General features: G+C 40.4%; 1 protein-coding gene across 1 annotated transcript in view; it reads right to left on the bottom strand.

Annotated features, from left to right (window-relative positions):
* LOC139942853 (MAM and LDL-receptor class A domain-containing protein 2-like) overlaps window positions 1-18,436 on the bottom strand; it is a 98,751-nt gene that overhangs the window by 53,656 nt on the left and 26,659 nt on the right. Inside the window, exons 37-61 of the mRNA XM_071939646.1 lie at window positions 17,967-18,167; window positions 17,235-17,387; window positions 15,811-15,951; window positions 15,189-15,317; window positions 14,500-14,630; window positions 13,970-14,099; window positions 13,067-13,219; window positions 12,317-12,564; window positions 11,890-11,980; window positions 11,370-11,498; window positions 10,624-10,877; window positions 9,223-9,720; window positions 8,279-8,483; window positions 7,526-7,666; window positions 7,078-7,203; window positions 6,028-6,158; window positions 5,498-5,582; window positions 4,859-4,981; window positions 4,268-4,414; window positions 3,796-3,896; window positions 3,072-3,236; window positions 2,277-2,532; window positions 1,532-1,751; window positions 853-1,024; window positions 438-540 (exon numbers count right to left, since the gene is read on the bottom strand). Coding sequence (XP_071795747.1) covers window positions 438-540; window positions 853-1,024; window positions 1,532-1,751; window positions 2,277-2,532; window positions 3,072-3,236; window positions 3,796-3,896; window positions 4,268-4,414; window positions 4,859-4,981; window positions 5,498-5,582; window positions 6,028-6,158; window positions 7,078-7,203; window positions 7,526-7,666; window positions 8,279-8,483; window positions 9,223-9,720; window positions 10,624-10,877; window positions 11,370-11,498; window positions 11,890-11,980; window positions 12,317-12,564; window positions 13,067-13,219; window positions 13,970-14,099; window positions 14,500-14,630; window positions 15,189-15,317; window positions 15,811-15,951; window positions 17,235-17,387; window positions 17,967-18,167 — 4,233 coding nt within the window. The remainder of the gene's footprint in view (window positions 1-437; window positions 541-852; window positions 1,025-1,531; window positions 1,752-2,276; window positions 2,533-3,071; window positions 3,237-3,795; window positions 3,897-4,267; window positions 4,415-4,858; window positions 4,982-5,497; window positions 5,583-6,027; window positions 6,159-7,077; window positions 7,204-7,525; window positions 7,667-8,278; window positions 8,484-9,222; window positions 9,721-10,623; window positions 10,878-11,369; window positions 11,499-11,889; window positions 11,981-12,316; window positions 12,565-13,066; window positions 13,220-13,969; window positions 14,100-14,499; window positions 14,631-15,188; window positions 15,318-15,810; window positions 15,952-17,234; window positions 17,388-17,966; window positions 18,168-18,436) is intronic.

Here is an 18,436-nt window from a genome sequence, read left to right as displayed (position 1 = left end):
TACTGTATAAAGTTCTGTGAAAAAAACATCCTCAGGCAAATCACTCAGGTGGGATTCGGACCCACGACCGTTGCAATGCTAGAGCAGATGTCTTACCACTAGACTATCGAGCTAGCCTGGTAGCTAGAGGCAGTTTCAATTCAATGTGTTAGTCGCTGGTTCTGGTACTGTAACGATTTATTGGATGTTAGTTTTGCAACAGAGTTGTAAGGGTAAGGGTAAAAAATGTAAACAAATTATATTCTTTATCCCCGATGCAAAACTAACATCTATTAAACACAATTTGTTAGCAATATGTTGACAATTGTTTATCTGTAGGTAGTCAGTTTGTCCGTGGGAGAACAAAGTCACGTACACTTCAAGACCGTAGTTGGTTGTTTTACTGGACAAATATTTTCTTTATTTTGAAATTTTTCGGTAGTTTCCAAACATATTACCTGAATCTGCTCCACAGTTATCGAACGTGATGTCATCTAAAGCGATGTCAGTAAGTAATGACGGATCAGAGAAATCAGTTCCTGGAGTCGCCTCAAAGCGTATCTAAAGTTAACAAAGAAAAATTGGGTTGAACAAAGAAAAAAATACTTGATATTTGAAAGAAAAAGTTGCATCCCCTTAAGTTGATCCCTGGCTGCCGCAACCTAGGTTGTATCGTAGACTTGGGTGTGATCCCAGGCTGCATGGCAGTTACAGGTTGAATGGCTTCTGACTGGCACACTCAAAGAAAGTTATTGACAAAATAGGGAGACGGCCAATATAAAGTACACAAACCATGAGAGTTAGGCTGTGTCTGTGTTGTTTATGCTAAACAAGAACTGTGTGTTAATATTAGAATTGTATATTTGTACTTACTGAATACTGCCCAGCAAGCCTTGGTCCCAAACTTAACGATCCCTGCACCCATTGGTTACCGGTGTCAACTGTGTACACTACACTGGTGTCCGGTGCAACACCTTGATACACAATGGCTACCAGGCTACCAGCGTTGGTACCACGGAGATGGTACCAAAACTTCATCTCACATCTGTGACAAAAGAAAACAAAGAGTTTTAATCGTTCCTACCACTATTGATAAGCTCAAAAGTTCAGAAATCTGAGCGACAATAAATACGAGTGTTGCTCCTCAAAGCCAAATACTTAAAAGTAAATTTTGAGTCACCTCTTATTGAAAATACAGTCAAAACAAATTTGCAAAACTTATGACTAAAAGAGCACAAAAAAAAAGATAAAATGAGCAAAAACTCGGAGCACTCATGCAGGGCCCAATTTCATGGCTGTGCTTAAATCCCAAAGGTAAAATATTGTTGCTCACGGAAGCAGGGAAGCTCGCGCTTACGCCAAGTGTAATTCACATGTAAGCAGGGAATTTTGGGCTTACACTGCTGGAGCAAAAATGTGGCGCTTGCACAGCTAGCGCAGAAATTCGGCGCTTGCACAGTAAACGGATAATGTAGCGTAGAATTAGACGGTAAGCAGAACCATATATTTGTCCCCAACTCAACTGCAAATAATTAACTCATTTGAATCTCACCTTGCACCAACATCTCCAAGTGTAGGGCTCTGCAAGATGGCCGACGTCTGAAACGTCCCTCCAGTGCTATCAACAAACATGAAGAATCCCGTCCCTGTAGTGTGGTCAGTAGAGGGCGCTGTTGCACCCCCAGTACTCCCAGCTTGTAATCTTGACCATTTGTAGAGGCCGTTGTCAATCGCTGACCAACTGCATTGATCCGTTTCAAAATCGCAATTTCCTGTCAACCACAAATTAACTCATCTTGTAAGACATTCTATGGATGAACTTTCACCTGGGCTCAATTTCATAGAGCTGCTTAAGCACAAAAACTTGCTTTTAGCACAACAAAATTATACTTACCAGAATAAGGTTACCAGCTAAACTACTATGTCACAATTACAATGTGTGACTGGTATCCTGCTTTGCATAACAGAAAAATGTTAAGCGACATTTTCTGCTTAAGCAGCTCTATGAAATTAAGCCCATTTCAACCATCGCTGACTAACGTGCTTTTGATCCACGTTAGTAAAATAACAGCAAAGAGCAAATGTGTAGAATAATTACAAAAAAGATTTCACGCATATGTCATGTGAGTAGGGCGCCATCACCTAGAGGTCAAAAGAAGGTTGTCCATTGGACAGTCCCAGGCACCGTACGTAGAAATCTATGCTTTTTCTTAGTTTCGTCACAAGTTTTACTTCTAAGATGGCGGCTGGATGACATCAATGCATAAGGTCTATTCATAAATTGAAGTCGTTCTTACCACAATTATCTTCATCTGATCCATCCACACAATCCATCGTCCCGTCACACAATGCACCAACAGCGACACACTCTCCTGAGCCACACACAAACTCATCAGCTTGACATGGTGAGGGTGTTGTTATGCTTGGTTGCCATGGTGATGTTCCAATGATTGGCAGATCAGCGGTGTATGGAACACAGTCTGGAGTGAAGGATGTGTCGTCGATGGCTATATCGCCATAGATACCATCCCCAACAGTGGCTTCTATTATCACCTAAGAAGGATAGAAAATAAAAACAAATATTGGGTGCATGTATGAGTGCATCAAAGAATATAATATTGAGGAGAAGTATACTCCATTTTAGGCGGCGAAGATTTGCCCTTTTTTATTACTTAATATTTGAAATACAAGAGGCATTAACTTTCCAAGTTGTATAAAAGTGATCCGTGGCAATATGGCAGATACAGGTTTAGTAGCTTTTGACTGGCACCCTCAAAGATATTGACAAACTAGTGAGACCACTACCAGGTAAATCCGAAGGTAGCAGGTTCAGATCTCGCAGGTTCAACTCTTCATGCTAAGTTGACCTCTGCCCTCTCGTAGTTCATCAATCTCTCCACTCTTACTCCATAGGTTCACCAGGGGACCGTTGATTGTAGCCAGTGGAATCAGAGTTGATGAAGGCCTTTGAGTCACAGTTATTAAATTAACTTTGTTAGTTCCAGGCGTGTGCAATTGACTTTATATCATGCTTGCTCTTTCTGTATTTTGTTTGTACTTTTTGATATGCCAAATAAATAATAATAACTGACCTGGAATGGATTGTTCCATGCTAAGTTGACCTCTGCCCTCTCGTAGTAATCACCAATCTCTCCACTCTTACTCCACAGGGTTACCAGGGGACCATTGATTGTATCACGTATATACACAGTAAGGGTACCGGTGGTTCTTCCAAACATGTGATAATAAAACCGCAGCTGAAAAGTACAAGGGAGAAAATAGAATGATAAATAATAAAAAACAGCACACAGTATCTGACAAAAAATGCCAGTCAAGGGCATCGGTTCACGAATGATAATAATAGTAGCATTATCACACGAGGGGGTAATTTTATTGAGCCAGAAGACTGGACCTATAACAGTTTCTGTTTCGTAAGAGATGGAAGTGGAAGGCGAGGAAAGAAACCACTATGCCAACCCACTACCCTACAGACCAATCCGACGAAACAAAATGGGTAGCGCCCTCTATTGAAAAAATTAACAACTACGGTGTCTTTGTGCATAATCTAGGCATTGAAGACACCGCAGCAAATGGTGCGCGGTGCTCAACACTTACGCGCTCGGTGCGCGTCGGAATGGTCTATAGGACTTCGCAAAACGCTACAGGTATGCTGAGGTCATGAGCACGTTTTTGTGCACAAAGAACAGCTATCGTCCAATCATTTGCCTCCTTGGGTCCGAGTGAGGGAGTTTTTGGGCCTCAGTGATGATGGTGCTTTTTGAGAGTTGACGTCATATGCAGGGAGCCCATTCTTACCTGGCATAAGTTGGACATAGTTGCAGCGATGTTGAAGCTACCAAGACGAGCTCTGTCACCTGGTTGGCGAGGAGAAGACGTCTCTAAGTACAGGTAGGTTCCTGAGGAGACAAACAAACTCAAATTAGTAGCGTCTTCTTCATTATCTTATCAAATTATACCCCACACAACTGACTGGTTAGGTGAGGTTTCGGTAGCACCATGTGTAAATCTCTTCTGGAAAATGATCTACCCCTGATCTACCCCGGCAAATGGACATACCCTTGGGAACAGCCACCCCCTGCTTTGAAGTAGGGGTAAGCAGTAAAACCCTGGGGCATTCTTGAATCATGCTGTTGAAATAGGCAGCTAGGCGAGAACAGTGCAAAAAAGCGCCGGCGTAAAACAGGGGGGTAAACAAATTCTGGGGCCTCCCCAGGGCTGTACTCAACAGGGGTATGAGATATAGTGTGAAAAGAGGTTATGTCTTTACCTGAAGCGAGTCCAGTTGTGTGGTCTCGTGTCGGACCCGTCCAATCTGTTGGTGTGATGCCTCTGTACGTTCGCCAGTCTAACTCATCATTGGTCAGATGTAACCAATCACAGATACCAGTCTCGAAATCACAGAGGTTATAGTTACCTTGGTAACAAACAAACAACAGTTTGTCATTGTTTTATTCAATGTATATCTTTAACAGCATATTTGATTCACTAGTACTCTCATCATACTACAAAATAATTTCTTTAAAATAAAATTTTAAAATGAAGAAAAAAGAAAAGAAATTAAAATAAGAAACAACAGGTAAAGAAAGTTATCCTAAAATTACTTCTTAGTGAAAATATAAGAGAAACAGATTCACAACAAAGCCAGATTTAAAGTCATAAATTAAAGTTGCATAAGCTTGCAGTTCTGTAAAAACTCCTTTCAATCTTTTACAGAACAAGACAAACAAAAAACTTATGCACTTGTGTATTTGACTTAATACTGGAACCCTCCTCATACAATAAAATACTTTCTTAAAAAACAAAACAGTAATAAAGACAGCAAAAGAAAGTTATCTTAAAACCCAATTTTGAAACTTACTACATGTGCTTTCATCAGTAAAGTCTCCACAATCATCGGTTAGATCACATAGTCGATTGTTATCCACACAGTTGCTACGGTTACACTTGGTTTGACCCACAGGGCAAGGGTCAAGTGTTGGGGCTGGCAAGAGACAAAAATAAAGTGGATTTTATTTTACAACTTCTTCAACTCAAAATAGAAGTTCTATTTGCAAAAAAGAAGTGACAACAATGACTGTAGAGTAAGTGGTTCAAAACATTTGCTGCGGAAATTATAACTAAAACAAAACAATTTTCCCATTCTTTAAACCATAGTCACTGTAAATCTTCTTTTCAGTAAAACATAACAACTAAATAAACCTTTTTTTTTAAATGAGGCCGCATCGACACTGCCAGTCATAGCCAATGCTGTGGCCGTCAACTTGGATATGGCCTCAGTTAGTGGAAGCTCACATCCAAGGAAGGTAAACTTGTCAGAACCCAAGAAGATTGCAATGAAAGTTTTACAAAAGATCTTCTTTCTTAAAACTGTGGTCAATGTAGGAAATCCACATCCAAGGAAAGTAAATTGTAAGAACCCAAGAAGATTGCGCTAAAAGTTTTACAAATTAACACTGCTGTAACCGTAGTGGCAGCTCTTATCACTGAAATTACTTACACGGAAGTCCACATCCCAAGAAGGCAACATCATCGATAGCGATGTCTCCAAGAATGCTAAAGGATCGTGATGCCTCAAAGACAACCTGCAGGTTGGACAGAGGAAAAAAAATCCTTTCAATTATACTTATTTTTAAAAACTACAATCGCCAAAAAGGTGCTTAGCACAACATTATGCTTACCAGAATAAGGTAACCAGCCAAACTACCATGTCACATGTACAATTTGTGACTGGTGTCCTGTTCACTTCTACTTAGCAGACAACTGTTTAGTAATGTTTTCTGCTAAAGCAGACCTATGGAATCGAGCCCTGGTCTGAAATGTTTCTCAATAAGCGGAAGGCTTTTACGATCAACTGAGGTGGATTTCACAAAGAGTTGAGACTAGTCTAATCTCGAGTTAGAACAAGTTACTCGTCCTAACTTAGGACTAGCCATACATTTTTTTATATTTCTTAGGACTAGTCCTAAGTTAGGGTCCTAAGTTAGGACTAGTCCTAACTTTTTGTGAAATCGACCCCTGATAGTTTACCTTGAATGGTACAGAGATTCTGCCAACACCAAGCTGCATGAAATTCCAATTGTCTCCCATATCCTCAAAGAGATAAATCAATAATGTACGAGAGGATCCTTCGTACAAGTAGACTGATAGACTACCAATGTCTGAAACAAACAAATAACAAGATATATCAATAGGGTACGAGAGGATCCTTCCTACAAGTAGACTGATAGACTACCAATGTCTAAAATAAATAAAACATGGTCCAGTGAGCATCTAAAATCATAAAATATATATCTTTGGGAATAATCACCCCAGCTCTGGGGTAGGTGTAAGCGCTAAAACCCTGGGGTATTCTTGAAACATGCATCCAGTACCCTGTGGAAAAGGGACACAGTGTCAAAGTGTGCCGATGTGGCGGTTTCAGTCTTCCGCCGTGTTCAGTTTTCCGGGTGACGTAGCCGGACATTTCTGCACGTTGTTCGAACGGTTTTAGCTTTCCGGCGTGTTCAGTTTTCTGGGTGACGTAGCCAGACAAAAATACCGCCGCGAGTACCCTGGCGAGTACTGTAGTTCTCTCAGTGACCCCAAATTGTTTTTATTGCGATTCTTTTTTGTTTAATCATATTCTCTTGCCCCATCTTTACATGCATTCATGCGTACAACTTAAAGCAGGTCACACTGCTTGTGCCACTGGTGAAATACAGGATAATATTTGCTTGGTCTTCACACCAAATTCTCTCATACGATCCACGCGTTCGCCGCTCGTTGTACTCGTGGACGCCGCCATGACAGCTATCCGAGAGTAACACGGATGACTCAATACGGCAATAAAAATGGACTACTTTTGCTTGCTGTGTGCAGGCATTGCATGACGTAATGTTACCGTATTTGGTCATTCGGAAAACTGAACACAGCGGAAAGTTGAAACCACCACACCGGGTCACCCTGGGGTTGAAAAAGTCCTGGGGGATAAGAGATAGGCCCTACAGTGTGAAAAGGGCTTCAGAGTGGAATATATGGATAAGCCACTAGCAAAAGAAACGAGGGGTTAAGGATTAAGTTAAAAAGTAGAAATCTTACCTTGTCCATACATATGATACCAGAAATTCAACATGCAGGTTGACGACGCTTGATGAAGTTCTTGAGTCTCTAACGTCGCAAGACTAAACCCTGATCCAGAATTTGCATCAACATAGACGTAGGATCCTGAAATGACAAAATCAATTATAAAATATCGACGAAGATATCCTATATAGTCAAAAATGATATTAAAACCACACTCAAATTTGGTGAGTACAAGGACTAGTCTATATTTGAGAGAGGCTTTAAAGACCTTTTCAGGCCACACTCAGGTCTTATATAGTGTTAGTATTTTGGCAAATAATAAGAGTACGTATCTAATAGAATTGATTTTTTAAAGAAAATTTGAAGAAAAACAAGGAAAACAGACAAAACCATGAAGATGGTCGTACATTGAATTTGGTAGAGAACTTCAACTTAAGGTGGAAGATTGATCTGCTTTACTTACCTGCAGCATTGTTAAAGGTGTGGTCTTTAGAGGGTCCTGTGTTGGAACTGGGTGTGGCACCTGACCCAACTGCCCACTTATAGGACCCTAGACTTGTATCAGTCCAACCACATAAACCTCCTTCAAAGGTACAACTGCTTCCTGTAATTATGAAAAACATGAGTGTAGAAATCAGTTAACCATAAACAATGGATCATCTACTCAGTTGTTTTCTACTGGAGCAGAAATATGATGCAGAAGACCTCTATGCTTGATTAAAAAAAAGTGTGAAAGACTATTTTTAAGCGCTACTTACGAAGTATGGACCAGGGAACAAGATAGGTCCAAAAAGTGTTGGGACTCAGTGAAACACTTTGTGGTAACAATGTTGAAGAATAGGATTTTTTTCTTAAGTGTCAAATAAAAGGAAAATTAAAGGAGTTTGAACATTTGTCTAGGAAGAATGTAAAGGTAACACAAGTATGCCTTGGTTCAAGGTTTTATTTATAACATAAGAAAATTGCTAATTAACTTCCATGTTTTGCCTTTTATGTCAAAATAGCTATAAACTATTGCACTAAACTCCTCATTTTTTCCCTGTTTTCCCAAATAGCTTCATACAAACACTGGCATCACATACCAGTTGTTTTCATCAGTACAATCCTAGCATCAGAACATTTTTAAAACTTCCATGTTTTTCCTTGCTGTTCACAAAAGCTGTAAGACACTTCATTGAACTTCCCATATTTTCCCAGATTTCCCCAAATCACATACCACAGTTGCTTTCATCAGATCCATCCAAACAGTCATTGACAAAATCACAGATTTGGGTGCGGTCCGTAATGCACGATCCATCTCCACATGTGTGTTGACAGGGCGGGGCTGGTGTGGGCGGGGCACATGTCCCATAAAATGTCTGTATATCATCAAGAGCAATGTCACCGGCGAAGCTTGAGCCGACCACACCCTCAAAAATAATCTGTGCAAAGAAAATAGCGTTGCATTCAAACTGCATTAAAAAAATGTACAAAAAGGCATGCGAAACATAGGTAAGAGTACAAGATGTTCACAGATTAACTTACATGGTATAAAGTTGCTCACGGTGGGAAACACACTTGAAAGAATTTTGATTGAAAAAAAAAAAGACTCTATCTGATAAATGAATACAGTTAAGGAATTTGTTCACTTTTTTCTTGTGACCCCTCCAATGACCAGTTAAAGTGTTTAAACTTTCACAGGTTTGTTATTTCATGTATGTGTTGGGTCACATCAAGGTGGATACAGGGCCAAATTTCATGGCTCTGCTTACTGTAAGCACATAATCGGCGCTTATGGAAGCAGGGAATTCTGTGCTTACGGCAAGCGTATTTCACGGGTTAGCGGCGAATTCGGGCTTCTGCGCGTGCATACTCCACTTTACTAGGCATTCTAGGCTTACAAGGCTAGCGCAGAAATTTGGCGCTCACACATAAGGGGGGAATCGTGAACGTAAGCGCAGAATTCGGCGGTAAGCAGAGCCATGAAATTGGGCCCTGGTCTTTGACAATTACCAATATGACACATGTGACATAATTCCCATAAAACTTTATTTTGGTTTCTCAAAGCATGACCATTTTTTTTTAATATGACACATGTGACATAATTCCCATAAAACTTTATTTGGTTTCTCAAAGCATGAACTTTTTTATGGACAACTCTTTAATTCCAGCCAATCTCACCTCAAATACAGACTCATCACTTTTGACATCTAAGATGGCGTGTTGCCAATAGTTGCCTTGGTCACCAGTCTTACTCCAAACCAACGTCCAGTAGGCGGGGTTCAAGACCGTTGTCTCCAACCATACCTTCAACTCCCCAATATCCGTCCCGTACATATGATACCAAAACGTCAAACACATATCGGTATTGTAAGGCAACGTCTCGGAGAACAGATATGCAAAGTCGTTTTGGACACGTGGTGCAGAGGTCTCGATAAAGACGTAGTAACCAAAAGCATTACCGAGAGTGTGGTCGGTGGGTGGGCCGGTCAGTGAACTGGCTGTCTCACCGATGTTTCTCGTCCAGTCGAAAGTATCTTGGTAGATGTTGACGAAGGTACAGAAGTCATTTTCAAAATCACAGGAGGCTAGACGAGAACAGGCTTGGCTGGAGAGGTCGATGTCGTCGAGGGAAATACCTCCTTGCCCGGCGGAATCAACGGTACCTTCAAATATGATCTGCACAGAAAAAAAGCAAAATAACTTCTTAGAATTGTCTTGGAATCTACTAAATTGTTACGATACCCACTGCTAAATTATAGGATTCAAACTGCCTCTAGCTACCGAGCAATCTCAATGGTCTAATATGAATTATAGGATTCAAACTGCCTCTAGCCACCGAGCAATCTCAATGGTCTAGTAGGAAAGGCATCTACTCTAGATTGGCAAAATCATGTGTTTGAGTCTCACCCAAGTAATATGCCTCTGACTTACTGCGTACTGAGTACGCAACACTTACACACATCAATGGGTAAATGCAAATATTACCTCTTGTAGTAGGAGGTGTTTCAACAATAACTAACTTTCAATTATTAGGCTTTGCATTGGTAGTTAAAGTTCTAGTTAAATTTGATGTGCACTTATCGTAAAGAGAAGAGGTTCGCCCCGGTGTTCCTGGCCGGATTGGCAGCATATTGCACACAGCATATTGCGCCACAGCACCTTGTAAACCATTACATGGTGCTTAAGGATTAGGTCTTATATCTCAAACTTCATCCCACTCCTTGCAGTAATAATACCTGGCGCTTTGTATCCTTCGGCAAAAGGCGCGTTATAAATACGGTTATTATTATTATTATTATTATTATTATTATTGATGTTAATCTTAAGTCTTTCTGGGCCATTAAGCCTTAGAGAAAGACTTGGAGGGGAGGCAACAAACTGCAGTTTATGCTACAGGACCACTTGGGCAGCACATGAGTCATTCTTCAAACAATGTCTAATATGATCCCCAAGAAAATAATGAGAATCTGAACGGCTTCTCTTCTTGAAGATTGCGTGGAACTGGTTGCCTGTATATTACCTCAGGTGACATGGCCTTAAAAATAAAATTCAAAATAAAACCTAAATAATTTAACTTACCCTGAATGGATAACTTGACTGCACTGGTATCTCGGTGATCATCCAAAAGTCAAATCCAGAAAAGATCGTCCATTGACTTGGCCCCTTGTTCCCGTTGGTCTCTATATAAACATTAAGTTCCCCTAGGCCAGTACCGACGACATAGTACCAGAATTTCATACAGGTTCCCGTTGTGGCGGGGTATTGTTTGGAGATGATTCGAGCAACATCAGCTACCTGACGTGGGGCTGCGGTGTCCATGAACATGTAATGACCTATATGAAATTAATAAAAATAATAATAATAATAACAGCAGCATTTAATAATGTGCTTTTTTTGTGTCTACATGTAGGTATGTTTTATCTTTTTACTGACTATATTTTCTATAATTTATTTTTCCAATTACTATGTTACTATTTGTCCACGAGTTTTTGCTGTAATTTTCTAGTGCGATATTAGTGATTTTCATGGCTAGATACTATATAGCTCATTTGGTAGAGTGCTGGGACGATAAACTGGAGGATGTTGGTTCAGATCCTGCTCTAGTCAATTTGTTGTTGTTCAACCCCTAAATTATTTAATATTTATCCAATCAGTTTCCTTTTCTGGTTGATTGCATGAAAATAAAATAAAGATACAAAAAGAAAGAACAAACAAAATTAAATAAATTTTGATTTCCCCTACCTTGCAAAGTTTGATAACCTATTTTATCAAAGTTAGAAAAAAAAAAGAAAAAAAAAAGTTGAAACAATATTTTGTGTTCTTACCTTGCGACGTTTGATAAGTATGGTCTATAGCAGGACCAGTTCCAGCTGAGCCAGAGGCTAGCACCCAATCAAAATCATCTGTACCATCCTGAGCGTAGTCACAGGTTCCATGCTCAAAATCACAAACAGCTACAAACAGAAATAAAATAAAAAGATTTACCTTTTTTTAAAGGGTAAATTGAATGTGATCTATGTGAGGCAAGTTCACAAATTCAAAAACAAAAATTGAGACGCTGAATTACAATATTCACTATAATGAAAGATTTATTGGAATTATCTGACATCCAAAACCCACTGCCAAATAAGTGTGAATCTGGTAAGATTAGTAGCTCACGTAAAGGTAAGATCGGAATTATGAAGCCCTAAAATTGGACTGCCCCGGAAACAAAACCATTGTCTCTTCAGTGAAAAAAATAAGTAATATAGATTTTGCAGAAAGCCATATCTGACACATGCTCCGTGCAAAACATTGTTTCTGATGCAATGATATGAATGCTTTGAATCTTTGAGATTGACTTACATTGAGCTGGACAGTCTCCGTTATAAACGATGATGTCATCCAATGATGTATCACCATCATAAGACGGACCAACTACACCTTCAAAGATGACCTAGGGTCAAAGATTATGCAATAGAGACGGAGGTTATGAACATGCAAATTAGCAGGTTGACATTGACAAATTACTGTCAAGTTTGTAAAAACAACAATTAATAACATTGTTTTAAGAAGAAAGCAAGCTTTAAATTAAAAAAACAAATTCAAAAAGCTTGTAAGCACAAAAACTTGCTTAGCAAAAACAAGTTTGCTTAGCAAGTAGGTTACCAGCCAGAACACATTACAGTTACCATTGATACGACTGGTACCCTAATCATTTCTTGCTTAGCCAAGAAATTTGCTAATCAAAATTTCCTGAAATTGGGCCCTTGTCTAGGATGACCCTACTCACGTTGTATGAACCGGTCAGGTACACTTGACCATACTTCCAGATCGGCCCCTGGTCTCCGGCCCGAGTCCACTCTCGGACATCGGCACCGTTTTCTCTCCTATACACGTTGAGTTCATTAATGCTCGGACCATACATGTGATACCAGAATCCTATGCATTTCCCTACGGTGCCGGACACCATGGGAGCAGATACCAGTTGGGCACGGTCACCATTGATTTGAGGTGATGCTTCGATGTAGATGTAAAAGCCTGAGAAATCAGAGATGTTTATTATTAGTCATTTTCCTTGTGGTTTATTACTTAATGTTGAATAGCACACAAGTTTTCTTAAGGCATTCAAGGAATTTTACAATATAGTTGAACCATGGTTGGTCACACCTAGACTGGTCCCCTGTCCTTATCTGCAAGGATAAGGACATGGTATTGGCTTTATATGTAAACACATGTACATCAGATTTAACTGCGAATCTCCAGGACCATGAAAGCCATGTGCAATGATGCGAGGTGAAAGGTGATTATGTAGGTAGGCTCAAAGCAGATCTCTGCCATAAATCATGAGCCTTGAAGTCTGACGTAAGAGGTTCATCCTAAATCGCACCTGGAAATGTTTGTAATAAACAGAACTAAAAAAAATGAATTCTGCGGGCTATTACAAGAGAATAACAACATTTCTTGTGAAGTAAACAACAACAAAATATGTGTTCCAAAAAAAAAAAAAAATTAAATAGCTGACTTTTAATTGTTGACTCACCGAATGCACCAAATGTTGTATGGTCGTACTGCGGACCTGTACCAATAGAAGCTGTGCTACCTTGAATTCTGGTCCAATCAAAATCATCGTTAGTTAGATCTTGGGTCCAGGTACAGAGATCTGACTCAAAGTCACAATCAAAATCACTCGGAACTAGAAATCAGAATCAGACAGAAATCAAACAGAATCAAAATCACCGGGGACTAGAAATCAAAATCATCGTTAGTTAGATCTTGTGTCCAGGTACAGAGATCTGACTCCAAGTCACAATCAAAATCACTCGGGACTAGAAATCAGAATCAGAGAGAAATCAAATAATTATTATGTGATTTGAAGGATTGAGAGGACGATCAGAGATCCCCTGAGCGTTCTATGTTCCCCCGGCTCCACCTCGGCAAAATAGAACGCTCAGTGGATCACCTCGGTGTCATAGTTTTAACCATAGCACTCGAAGCAGTCAATATTTGTATATTAATTAACTTCTTATTATTCTCACAATGCAAAGCTCCAAACATCACGTACCCCGAAAAAAGAAAAAGTCGCAAGTTATGCAAGTCGCCAGACACACAAGGCCTGAAGGCCACTTCAAGGTCTGGGCTACAATTATTTTATTCCAGAGGCCGTTGCCACCTACTCCTAGGGCTGAAACAGGGTTAACCCCTTTACAGTCCCTACGGATGTAGGCTTGGGTATCATCAATCCAAAGCCTGGACGGTAGAGCAGAAAGCACTACCTCCCCAATTTTACGTAGTACATTTTTGTAAGTGTCACGACCGGGACTAGAACCCACACTCTGCTGATCAAACACCAGAGCTTGAATCCGGTGCTCTTAACTGCTCGGCCATGACACGCTTGAAATCAGACTTCAAGAGATAAACAAATCAGACTGACAGACATACATACCATGGGTAGGATATATTGTTGTTGGTGGTGCTTGAGTAGGAATAAAAGTACAAGCTGTTGCCTCGATGTCCACATCATCCAAAGCTATATCTCCTTTATTACCACTAGTATAAACAGCCTCAAACAGAACCTAAAAACAAAATATACAGCTTTAGTTAAATTCCAGAACCAATGAAGGGAAGGTATATGTTTGCTCATCACTCTTAAAATTATTGCAATAACAATTTGGGTTAGAAGTCTACAGCAGCTTTTGATTGTAAAAATCAGTTTTTGAATTATTCCATGTTGAAGTTATGTGGTTATCTAAATAAATTTCAGTTTCTATGCCCCAAAATTTGAAAAATATGAAAAGTGTTACAGTTTTTCTGAGAACAATCTACTGGCTCCAAAAACCAAAGGTAAAAAGGTGTCTTTAAACCACTTTAAAAAAAATCAATTTACAACAAGCAACAATATTTTAGAAAACAAAAAGCAACATGTTTTTATTGAGAGTAGACTGTAAAATAATTGCAGTAACCATAGTTACTCACCTGATATTCCACGTTGCTAGGTAACGTAGCTTGAGCGTACAACCAGACATTCCCCTGGTCACCTGACATCGACCAGATCTGAGTCTCCACCAAATTCTCATCTTTTATAAGAACATTCAGGTCTCCAATCTCTGTACAAATAAAAGACAAAAAAGGAAAACAAAATCAATTATTTTCTTCTTCTTATTCTTCACAAAAACAGTCCCTTCTTGGGCACATTGTGGCCAAGCAGTTAAGAGCACCAGACACAAGCTCTGGTGCTTCTGAACAACAGAGTGTGGGTTCCAGTCCTGGTCATGACACTTGTGTCCCTGAGTAAGAACTTAATTGTTTTGTCCTTTGGATGGGACATTAAGGCATAAGTCCTGTGTAGGCTACTTGGATCGGTTGTGCTCTTAAAAAAAACCGGAAAACTTATTGTGGATAACTAGGGGTTTCTCACATTGTTTTATACTACCGACAGCTCTCCATTGCTCGTTACCAAGTAATTTTTGTATCCTACAATCCCAGTCATAACTTGTTGGGCCCCCGCACCACGGCCCCCAAGCCCCCTTTTAATGTTGGCTCTCATTGCGCGGTCTGTGCTGCCATCTTTGGCAGGGATTGTAGTATATGTACACTTTGAGTAATCACCAAAAGTGTCCAGTGCCTTTAGAGAAAGGATGAACGCCAACCCTAGTCATACTTACTGCTTCCGTACATGTGATACCAAAATGAGAGACAAGACTCGCTCGATGGTGGGATATGTTGACTCTTTAAGATAGCGTTGTCACCGGCAACTAAAGAACTGACTGATGCTTCAAAGTATACATAGTAACCTGGCAACAGAAAAACAAGAAATTAAACAACAAGGGAAACTGACTAAGTAAAGTTTGATAATTTGAAATCAATCAAAGAAAAATTTACTTGAGTGAGACTTGAAACTGCAACCTCTGGTTAACAGTTGTTTGTATCGTAAATTTGTGTGTAATTCTCGGCTACACTGCAGTAACAGGTTGAAAGGCTTGGGAATGGCACCCTCGTACAAAGAAATCAACAAAATAGGGATCAATAATAACCCAGTCGGAGCCGCTGTTTCTTTGGGTTTTTTTTCAAACCAGGGCCCAATTTCATAGAGCTGCTTAAGAACGAAAAGTAGCCAAGCATAACAAAACTATGCTTACCAGAATAAGGTTGCCATCCAAACTACCATGTCACAAGTACAAATTGTGACTGGTATCCTGCTCATTTCTGCTAAGAGGAAAATTGTTGAGCAATATCCTCTGCTTAAACAGCTCTATAATATTGGGCCCAAGTTTACGACTATCTTACCATTGTCAGTGTTTGTTGTGTGGTCAATGCTTGGTCCAGTGTTATCTGAAGGGGTAGGGCCCTTCCGTCTCAACCAATCCCATTCATCGCTTACAGTCTCCTGGGACCAACCACAGGTGTCCATTTCAAAATCACAAAGGCCTGTGAAGACAACAAAAGAAAGGATACAAGATAAGTATATACTTTCTGGTAATTCCGTCTGTATATAAAAAATTGCATACCGACGGATGTGCCTGAAGGGACACTGCTTTAGCCATCCAGAACTGCCGGCAAGCCGACTGGGTCTATAGGAACCAACTCATGGAGTGAAGCTATGGGGCAGAGAGGGGCAAGGATAGGTAAATGTAGGTGCGGTCAGGTGTGGTTCTGGTGCAGAGACCACAATGGAGCCGTCTGCCTGCATGGAACCGAGAAGATGAGACATCCAGAACTGCCGGCAAGCTGACTGGGTCTGTGGGAACCAACTCATGGAGTGAAGCTATGGGGCAGAGAGGGGCAAGGATAGGTAAATGTAGGTGCGGTCAGGTGTGGTTCTGGTGCAGAGACCACAATGGAGCCGTCTGCCTGCATGGAACCGAGAAGATGAGACATCCAGAACTGCCGGCAAGCTGACTGGGTCTGTGGGAACCAACTCATGGAGTGAAGCTATGGGGCAGAGAGGGGCAAGGATAGGTAAATGTAGGTGCGGTCAGGTGTGGTTCTGGTGCAGAGACCACAATGGAGCCGTCTGCCTGCATGGAACCGAGAAGATGAGACATCCAGAACTGCCGGCAAGCTGACTGGGTCTGTGGGAACCAACTCATGGAGTGAAGCTATGGGGCAGAGAGGGGCAAGGATAGGTAAATGTAGGTGCGGTCAGGTGTGGTTCTGGTGCAGAGACCACAATGGAGCCGTCTGCCTGCATGGAACCGAGAAGATGAGACATCCAGAACTGCCGGCAAGCTGACTGGGTCTGTGGGAACCAACTCATGAGGTGAGGCTGAGGATCAGACAGAGAACGAGCTATGTCGATGTCCTCAGGAGTGATAATAACTCACAATAATTGAATTTTAATAAAGCCCTTTACACACTCGAAGGGTGTCTCAAAAGGCTTCAAACAAGAAGACACACAAAATTAAAATCTCGTCTCAAAACTTATCTTATGTCACAGGTTTTCAAGGACTAATTTTGTTGTGTCTGTTTTGTTTTTGTTTTGAATTTGGTTTTACTGCGCCTTGAACATCCAGCAAGGTGGATATGTGCGCATTACAAGTGTTATTATTATTGTTATTATTATTAAACAGTATACAGCCTGATGCTGATGCAAAGACCACAATAGAGCTGTCTGCCTGCATAAAGAACAGAGAAGATTGGATTCTTTGAAGGATGTCCCGCCTGCGAGCGACATTATAATAATTCCAGCTAAATCTTTTTACTGATATTACCTGGTCTGTTACAAGATCCAGTGGTCAGCATAAGATCATCCACAGCGATATCTCCAAGGTAATTATTCCCTTTAGTTCCTTCTAAGATGATCTGATATTTATGAGCAGCTTGGAAAGTGACTTGAGCATAACGCCACTCGTTGTATTTCCCTCCTAGATAATAGAGAGAGAGAGAGAGAAAAAGCAGCAAAGAATTTGAGAGAAAAATATGAGTTTTGATTTGGGGTTGAACAAAGAAAAATTTACTAGTGCAGAATCTGAACCATTGACCTCCAGATTAACTTGTCGGTGCTCTACCAACTGAGGGTATCTACATGTGTATGTTGGCAGTCTCCCTATTTTGTCAATATCTTTTTTGAAGACTATTTCGGATTTATACAAGCTTCTCAGCCTTCTCGGTCCACCATCGTTTGGCATGTCATGGCCAAGCAAAGAACACCAGACTCAAGCTCTTTTTTTCTGACCACCAGAGTGTAAGTTTGAGTCCGAGTTGTGACACATGTGTCCTTGAGCAAGACCTCAACCATTACTACTTTGTCAATCGATTGGGACGTAAAGCTGCAAGGACTTATGGCAAAGAAAAGGGGTTTACACAGGTATTTCTGGCAGTGGCTGCTGAATGCTCTAAGTTCCCCAAATTGACCTGAAACTTGAAAAGTTGGGCATGTTTCTACTCAACTGTTTCTACTTGACTGGCCGTAAGAATTATTATTTTGTTTAAATTGTAATTACCTGAAACTTCAAAGATTGGTCCTGTTTCCAGCTGAGTGATGAGGTCGTACCCATAGAGTTTCAAATCTCCGATTGCATCACCGTACATGTGGTACCACATATGAAGGCATTCTCCATTTGTATCATCAAAGATTGGGCTGTATAACCTAGCAATCTCACCGGCTACTCTAGGACTCGATGTCTCAATGTATGCATAGTAACCTAGTGAGGAATAAGAAATCTAGCTTAGCACAACAAAATTATGCTTACCAGAGTAAGGCTACCAACCTAGCAACCATGTCATGTGTACAATTTGTGACTGGTATCCTGCTCATTTCTTCCCTGTAGAAAATTTTTAAGCATTTTGTTTTTCTCCTTAAGCAGCTCTATGAAATTGTGCCTAGATGTCAAGTGAGCAGATCACATTCCTTAAGTATGACTCCACCCAAGAGGTTTTATAAATGTAAAAAGTTTAGATTCAACAATTTGAT

The sequence above is a fragment of the Asterias amurensis genome, chromosome 10 (assembly GCF_032118995.1).
Source record: "Asterias amurensis chromosome 10, ASM3211899v1".
In the NCBI taxonomy this organism is placed as follows: Eukaryota; Metazoa; Echinodermata; class Asteroidea; order Forcipulatida; family Asteriidae; genus Asterias; species Asterias amurensis.
Note: the sequence above shows the minus strand (reverse complement) of the source record. Positions and strands in the feature narration are given on the sequence as shown.